Source organism: Mastacembelus armatus, chromosome 18, assembly GCF_900324485.2.
Source record: "Mastacembelus armatus chromosome 18, fMasArm1.2, whole genome shotgun sequence".
Taxonomy (NCBI): domain Eukaryota; kingdom Metazoa; phylum Chordata; class Actinopteri; order Synbranchiformes; family Mastacembelidae; genus Mastacembelus; species Mastacembelus armatus.
In genome coordinates this window covers 16,515,128-16,522,944 of record NC_046650.1, presented here as the reverse complement: position 1 = coordinate 16,522,944, position 7,817 = coordinate 16,515,128, and the positions used below count along the sequence as shown (strand labels likewise).

Here is a 7,817-nt window from a genome sequence, read left to right as displayed (position 1 = left end):
AGGGCAGCTACAGGCCCAAACTGCTCCCTGCACCAACCGTTCTGGTCTGACTGCTCCGTTACAGCATAAACCGGGACATTCCAGCTTTACTTTATTAGTTGGCAGTAAATGTCTTTAAAGTAGCTTGTCACTACTCCACATTACCTTTATTTCCTCAATATAAGCAATAACGCACACACACAAGCCCCCCCCCCCCAAATAAATACTGCATCCAAATAATTACTTTATTACTCTATTAATTACTTTATGAATTACTATTAATCAATATAATTTAAATCATCTCATAATAATTTAATAACTGCTGTAACAACTGAATTTCCCCTTGGGGATTAATAAAGTACTACTTCTTCTTCTTCTTCTTCTTCTTCTTCTTATTCTTATTATTATTAGTCATTTCTTACCACCTGTGTATCAGCTTCTTTCTCTTTAACACGTCCTGATCAGTCTGGTATTAACTCTCAACCATCTAGTTCAATGTGGTTTTTTTTTGTTTTTGTTTTTGTTTTTTTCTGTGAACCAGCTGTAAAATGAGACCTGGCCCCACAGCTGTTTCTCACCTTCATTGTTTCCACAAAAGAAAAGCAGCAAATCGAGGATTAAGGACACAGGGACGCACTTAGTCTGGTTCCTACAGGGACACGTAGCGCTCCTTTCTCGCTGACGTGACGACGCTCTGTCCGTCTTACGCCCCTGCGTGTGGCGGGAGGCGTCTCCATAGCAACGCGTTAACGTAACGGCTGGAAGACACATGACCACACACACACACACACACACACGGTGAACGTTACTCCAGTGTTTACGTTGATAATGGACCGTCACGGCACCGATTAAACCGTTAAAGGAAATCCCCGGTAAGGTGAGGTGGTCTGTGCGTGTGCGCGCGTGTGTGTGCGCGTGTGGCAGTTGGTCTAAACTTTACTGCGAACAACATTTTGTTGTTTATTGTTGTTGTTTTCTTGTTTAATGGAAGAACATTACAGCCTGAGCAGCTCCTGCAGTATTACTACACAGTTTATACTTCAGTGTATTAGTACCAGTTAGTACTTGGGCATACTGTAGTAGCTACATCATGTTTGAGTTCTTTCTTTAATAAGCTGTGACTTTTCTCTGTTCAAACCAGAATTTGGAGACAAAAAAGTCCAAATTCTCTAAACCAGCAGCAAAAAATAGTCAAATGTGTGTCCACGGTGTTAATGATGTGTTACTGTGATGAGGACATCTCAGTGTACAGAGTCTTATGGAGCGCTACGAGACCCTGGGCCTGGTTGGGGAGGGCAGTTATGGCGTGGTGCTGAAGTGCCGTCATCGAGACTCCGGACGCCTCGTTGCCATCAAGAAGTTCATGGACTCTGACGGTGACAAGACTGTGAAGAAGATCGCCCTGAGGGAGATCAAGCTGCTCAGGGTACGCGTCAGTCAGTCCTGAGTGGTCTGTATGAGCGTTGAAAGTGGCATCAACTAAAAACTGTCTTAATAAGAAAACATCTTTTCTATTTATACATTTTGCTTATTTTTCCTCTGACCATAAAGAAACTGCATCACGACAACCTGGTGAACCTTCTGGAAGTGTGGAAGCGTCGCCGTCGCTGGTATCTGGTGTTCGAGTTTGTGGAGCGGACGCTCCTGGATGATTTGGAGCAGAACCCAAGCGGACTGGACCTGAACACCACCCGGCAATATGTGTATCAGATCCTGAGGGCTGCAGCCTTCTGCCACCAGCAAAATGTGAGGACTCAAAATGAAGCATTTCCCCAAACACCTGACGTCCAACCAGGTCTTTGGGTATAAATATAGTATATTGTCCAGAGACAACAGCGTGATCTGTCATCGTATGTCTACGTCATACACATATTGTAGATTGAGAGATTGTTCTTATGCAGCCGTTACTAAAGATTCCTGAGAATGAGAAGGCAGACACAGAAACATAGACTTAATTTGACAGATCATCAATTATCAGACAGAAACAGAATGAAATCCATCAGGTCTTCAGTTCACAGCTCTTCCAGTGTGGCGAGCAGATGAAGAATTACAGACTTATGATATATTTTCTTCTTCTGTTCTCCTCCCTCACAGATCATCCATCGTGACATCAAACCAGAGAACGTCCTCATCTCTCAGGGGGGCGTGGTCAAACTATGTGATTTTGGCTTTGCACGTACCATGGCGTCACCCGCTGAGGGCGGCGTCTACACGGACTACGTCGCCACTCGCTGGTACAGAGCACCTGAGCTGCTGGTGGGAGACCTTAAATATGGAAAGTAAGCACGTTTGTGTAGACCTGTGGATGTTAACTGTAGTTAGTGTATTGGTGACGTAATAACAGGTGTGTGTGTGTGTGTGTGTGTGTGTGTAGACCGGTGGACGTGTGGGCTATAGGTTGTCTGTTATTAGAGATGCTAACAGGTCAGCCTCTTTTCCCTGGAGACTCAGAACTTGACCAAATTTACCACATCACCCGGTGCTTTGGTAAGCACATACACCAAAAACTCTATTAGATAAAATGACACTTACAGACTTATACTCCACCGAGTCTCCCCTCCTTTTTTTCTATGATAGGGGACCTGACGGTGCATCACCAGGAGCTGTTCCACAGGAATCCAGTTTTTTCTGAAGCCAGATTACCAGAACGTTCTGGCCATGTCATACTGCAGGAGCGCTACCCTACAATCCCACCCACTGCCCTGGACCTGGCACATGTACAGTGCTCAGTGGCTGCTCCTTCCATCTTCATCACTTTTTCCTTTTGACCTGAATTGTGGCGTCTGCTATGAATTTGTTTGTTACCTTTGGGCACTTTCAGATCCTACCCTCTATCAGACCCACTAATACCTTTATGTTGTCTCATTCAGAGCTGTCTCCTGATGGATCCAGAACGAAGGGCTCAGTGTTCAGAGCTGCTAGAACATCCCCTGTTCACACAAGACTCCTTCCACACCAGGTATCTCTGTGTGTGTGTGTCCTCTTTGGACTAGGTCTTTGGATCTGACCTTGACACCTTTTGACTGTTGGGAAGCCTCTGAAATCACTTTACCAAGCTGCTATAACGGTTGTGTATTTATGTATCTGTACAGGTTTTTGGATGAGCTGAACAGTAAGATCCAAAAAGACCACAGACAAAACTCCACACTTCCCAAAATAACCAAAACCCCAAGACAAAGAACGGATGAAGTGAATGAGAAACACCAGAGAGGCAAAGACAAGAAACAACTGCAAAGCATGGATGAGAAAGTTACCAAGGAAAAGGAGAAGAAATGTGGGAAGACAGAAGAGAAGATGGAGAAAACCAAAGGAAAGCAGGCCTTGAAGTTTTCTAAAACTATGGGGAACACCTTTGAAACCCTGACATCCTTAAAACAGTCCCAGACTTTGGGCACTACTGTTACTGATGATGCATCCAGAGCTTCAGTGGTTGTGAAAAGTACACCAGAAAAAAACTCTCGAGCGTTAAGGAAGGAACCTGAGATTTCTAAAACAGATAAAACCCCAATTTGTGATTCATCAGAAGGTACAAAGACTTTAACTGGTCTGAAGGAAAGTAAAGATGAACCTAAACATGGGGGAGCTGTTTCTCCAGAGCCAAGCGAGAACCCAGAAACTACAAATAATACAAAAGGAAGAGGTTCTAGTGATTTGAATTCTAGTTGCTCCGACACTGGACTGTCCAGTGAGATTAAGAAAAACATGATGAATATCTGGGAATGTTCTAAATCGGAGCCTGGTCAGGAGTTTGGGAAGAAGTGGACCATGAAAGTGTCCACATTGTCTAAAATCTCAGCGACTGAGCATCCAAATGTGAGTTTATCTCCAAAAGCTTCTTTGGAGTCAAATATCAGTGAAACAGAGAATAATTTGACTTGTCACCTGTGTCAGTGGTCAGACACTGAGGCAGCTGCACCAGCTGTCCCGTCTGTCAGCAAACAGTCCAAGATAAGTACGACGTCAGAGCGTCAGAGCAGCATCTCTAGTCCAAAAACCTTTAAAGTCTTAGATAAAGAGATCAGAGATGATTTATCACTCTCTGTATCTATCAGTCCAAAGCCTTTAATGAGTCAGATCTCAAAGGTTCCTGGAAGTAATGAGCCAAAGAGCAACACTAGAGAAACTGAATCTGATGGGAAATCCTTAAAACCTCTTCATTCCAGATGTCTGATCAGAGAACCTTTTAGCAACCACACCAAGTCGACCACAACGGTGACCCCAAAGACTCAGAAAGAGGCCAGAAGGAAACATGACAGTCTGGAAAGAAGCGCCACATTAACCTCTGTCACAGATTCTACAGGGACTCCACACCCCAGAGCTTCAACAAGAAGCTTCATCTATCACAACGTCGATGTTGCAGATGAGTTTGACTTCACTGTACTTTATTCCTCTCCACCACCACCTCCTCCACCCTCCTCCACTTCACTCCTCCCACCATCCTCCACAGCCCTTACCACCTCCTCCTCTGTCGTCAGCACCAACACCCCAGGAGTCAACCTTCACCTTTCCCTGGGCACTGGTTTCCATCCAGGGAACCACAGCCTGAGGTATTTATAGTTCTCTCAACCCACCCAAGACTAACTTTAGCCAAAGTGCTGCTCAAACCAAAAAGCAACGAAAATGTTTTGTAACAAAAACAGATCTTACATAGACGGATCCTCTTTGTCTCGCCCCAACGAAACAGCACATTAAAGCTTAAACAACACCAGACCAAATTGATTCTCTATACGAGTCTTGGACTGTGGCCTTGGACTGTTTACATAGTTCTCCTGTATGTATATTTCCAATGCTCAGCTGAAACAGTTAGCTGGTGCTGCCTAGTGTAACCTCTGAACTGTTGTATATGATGAACATGCACATTAATTTAAAACGTCCTAATTCCAGCTCTTCAGCAGAGACTAGTGTGATGCTTGTTTTATCTTTGTTGGTCAGCTGACCTACTGTTTGGTATGATGCTTTCCTCTGCGTGTTGCAGGGGTGTAGACAAACCAAGGAATCATGGTAGTGTTTATAGTCGACTGGCCCAACAGGCTCTGACCAGCCACATTACACCAGTCGCAGCACAGGTGACACAGCAGGTGAGCTTCTTTTGTTTAAGACTAAATCAGAGTGACAGTGGACTCTAACGAAGTCAACACACTCTCCCCTCAGCCGTCAGATAAAAGTCTGGTCAGCGAACGCTCTTTCCCGTCTGATCGCTGCTCCTGTGGCGTCGGCGGTGGTGCTGCAGTGGCCAAAAAGAAGTCAGAGGTCCATTTCCCAGATTTAAGAAGCTCGGTGCTGCCAGAGCTCAGAGGAAGAGACGGTACGTATAGAAGCTGAAGCACCAGAGCAGAGTCTTAATATTTCAGTAAGAAGCATTTCAGCCACATTTCTGAGTCATCTTGTTTCATGTCTGTTACCAAAAGATTATTTTTACATTTAGTTTTATTTTGTGCACTGCAGTGATCAGAAAACAGTCAGACCACAAACATCAAAAAAAACAACCACAAACTGAAGAAATGTTGCTCTTTTGCTCCTTAGTAATCAACAATAATCAATAATTCCTCCCAGATTATCTCTATAATACTAACAATCAACTGCTGAAATACTAAAATATTGATTCTTCTGATTGTTCTTCCAGGCAAACACAACAAAGGCGTTTCCAAGGATCAGCGGAAAGACAAACAGCCACAACAGGACTGACACACCTGTTCTCCTACCTGTCATGAAGCTGCTGACAGCACAGGAATAAAACAATCTGACTTTGCTTCAGTTCACCAACATAGTGCCCAGTCGTTTAGCATTAGCAGTAGCTACATTTCACTAAGAAGAAGGACCTGTTGTTCCATTTCCACTTATTGGTGTCAAATCCTAAATAAGAATGAAATGATTATCACTGAACATCTCTAGTCAAAGAGAAGATGAAGAATGTAGGGACCTGTTGTTAACAACCTAATGTTTGTAGGTTTATCATGTTTATAAATCAGCAAACGCATCGTGCACCTGTAAATATTTTTTAATCAGCAGATTACAAACCTTTAACATGACCATTAGAGGAATAAAGAAGCTTTTTAAGAGGATGGATTGTGGCTGTAGCTAACAGCGCCAAGATAACACACAGTGTATCTGTCCTTTAATATTTATTTCATAGTAACTATACAAAAACGATTTTCCTAAAACCTGAAATGTAAAAATGCCAAAAAAAGCCGATGTGTATTTTAGGACTCGTCACTTGAGTCCTCTGAAGAAAACGAACCTTTTTCCCATCTGTTCGTTGCCGTCAACTCGCCGCTGTGTGACCCTGGGAGCAAACCAGCTGCACGGAGGTAGGCACGTGCTCCGCTGTTGTCCAGCAAGTAGCGGAAGTGGGCCGCAAGGTCGGAGTGGCTGTTTGTGATTGGTCCTGCTGGAACAGGTTCTGGTCTGATTGGAGCTCCAGTGTCCTTGGTTTCTGGTTTCTGGACAGCAGGCCTTTCAGGTGTGACTAATAACTGCTGTAGAAATATACACGACATAGGAACACACAATTCAAAAATCACCTTCATGCATTTACAAACCAGCAGAACAACATTTAAAACAGAAATGTGGTTAAATAAATGAATTGGTGTCATTTCACCTTCGTGGTGATGGGGGGTGGGGTGGGCTCTGCTCTTGCTGTGATGGGGTCGGGTGTTGGGTCCAAGAAAATCCTGCAGTTGTCCACAGGAGATCCATCGATTTCTGGAAGCTTGAAATCTTCCAGAGGGGACTGAGCTAAAGGAGGGAAATTAGAGGTGTTAAATCTCACAATGCTCTGGTCATTTGTTAGTATTGATTATTAATCTAAGTAATGTCAGCAGGGACCCTTAGAGGACTGTACAGTTCACACACAACCACAAATATTAGGCTTTAACTGAAACGATGAGGAGAACATGACAATTAATTCATAGTTTATTGCTAATGAAACTAATCAGTCTGGGATGTTCATTGATTTATCTGTCACACTAATTAAGTTTCTTTACACTGTATTTACCTGCACTGAGGTCAGCAGGTGTTGCAGCCTTTGTGTGTGTGTGTGTGTGTGTGTTGTGCATATTTCATGATGACAGGTCTAAGATGTGTTTGTCTCTTGTTTCCTTGTTTTCTGCAGAGCCTCCATGAAAGCAACTCGTTAAATCAAAACACTGATGTTAAAGAGCAGGAGAAGTTGTACTCACCGTGAGTCAAGTCGACGCTCTGAGCCCTGAGGACGAGGAGGAAAGAGAGAGAGAGAGCTGCTAAGCTGCAGGACATGACGAGAGATGGGCAGAGAAACGTTAAAGCTGAGATGATGGAGAGAAAAGGGAGCAGGGATGATAAAGTGTTGAAGGAGAGCAGACTGCAGAGTGAGGAGGGTGATGAAGGATAAAAGCGGAGCAGGGAGGAGATACGAAGGGAAAATGGATCCTGTCTAGACGGTAGAGTCGGAGCTGACGGGGTTTGTTGCAACAGAGATAAACTCTGTTGATCCTCGCTGGTTTCTCAGACTTTAATCTTTCATGCAGTTACACCCTGTTCATGCTGCGTTCACACACATCCAGAGGTTTCCAGCTTTGTTAGTGGTTTTATTCATTCATCTCTGACCCAAGTCTTTAAAGTCTAAAGAAATCAGGGTCACTGCTTAGAATAAATCATGACTCTTGGTTACAGCCTTGTCCCTCTGCACCTGTGGGACACTATCCAAACATCTGTACCAGGTCTGTGCCTCTGGAACCTCAGTTCAGTTTCTCCTCTGCTCATTTGGACTTTTTGGTTGTGAAACGTAGAGACCAGGGCTACGAAGAACAGCAATGCACAAACATGGGCGATGTCTGCCGAGCGGTGAAATGAATCAGAGT

General features: G+C 44.0%; 1 protein-coding gene across 4 annotated transcripts; it reads left to right on the top strand.

Annotated features, from left to right (window-relative positions):
- Positions 1 to 742: 742 nt before the first annotated feature.
- Positions 743 to 6,041, top strand: LOC113139120 (cyclin-dependent kinase-like 2). 4 transcript variants are annotated; one of them, XM_026322119.1, is made up of 11 exons: positions 743 to 856; positions 1,225 to 1,405; positions 1,531 to 1,725; positions 2,074 to 2,258; positions 2,354 to 2,466; positions 2,557 to 2,696; positions 2,850 to 2,938; positions 3,072 to 4,526; positions 4,955 to 5,057; positions 5,131 to 5,284; positions 5,603 to 6,041. In XM_026322119.1, exons 2-11 carry the CDS (start codon positions 1,238 to 1,240, stop codon positions 5,662 to 5,664), a joined length of 2,664 nt encoding a protein of 887 aa, XP_026177904.1. In that variant the 5' UTR covers positions 743 to 856; positions 1,225 to 1,237; the 3' UTR covers positions 5,665 to 6,041. The 4 variants fall into 4 exon arrangements, 3 of the variants coding, with proteins under 3 accessions (XP_026177904.1, XP_026177896.1, XP_026177917.1); XM_026322111.1 differs by having other exon boundaries at positions 749 to 1,405; XR_003296524.1 differs by lacking the exon at positions 5,603 to 6,041 and having other exon boundaries at positions 749 to 1,405; positions 4,963 to 5,057; positions 5,131 to 5,262.
- The last annotated feature ends 1,776 nt before the right edge of the window (positions 6,042 to 7,817 follow it).

Bases quoted from the DNA above. Each gene is read 5' to 3' on its own strand.
- LOC113139120 (XM_026322119.1), top strand. From the start codon at position 1,238: ATGGAGCGCTACGAGACCCTGGGCCTGGTTGGGGAGGGCAGTTATGGC. The intron at 1,406-1,530 runs GTACGCGTCAGT...CTGACCATAAAG, and splicing joins GGGAGATCAAGCTGCTCAGG to AAACTGCATCACGACAACCT. The intron at 1,726-2,073 runs GTGAGGACTCAA...CCTCCCTCACAG, and splicing joins CCTTCTGCCACCAGCAAAAT to ATCATCCATCGTGACATCAA.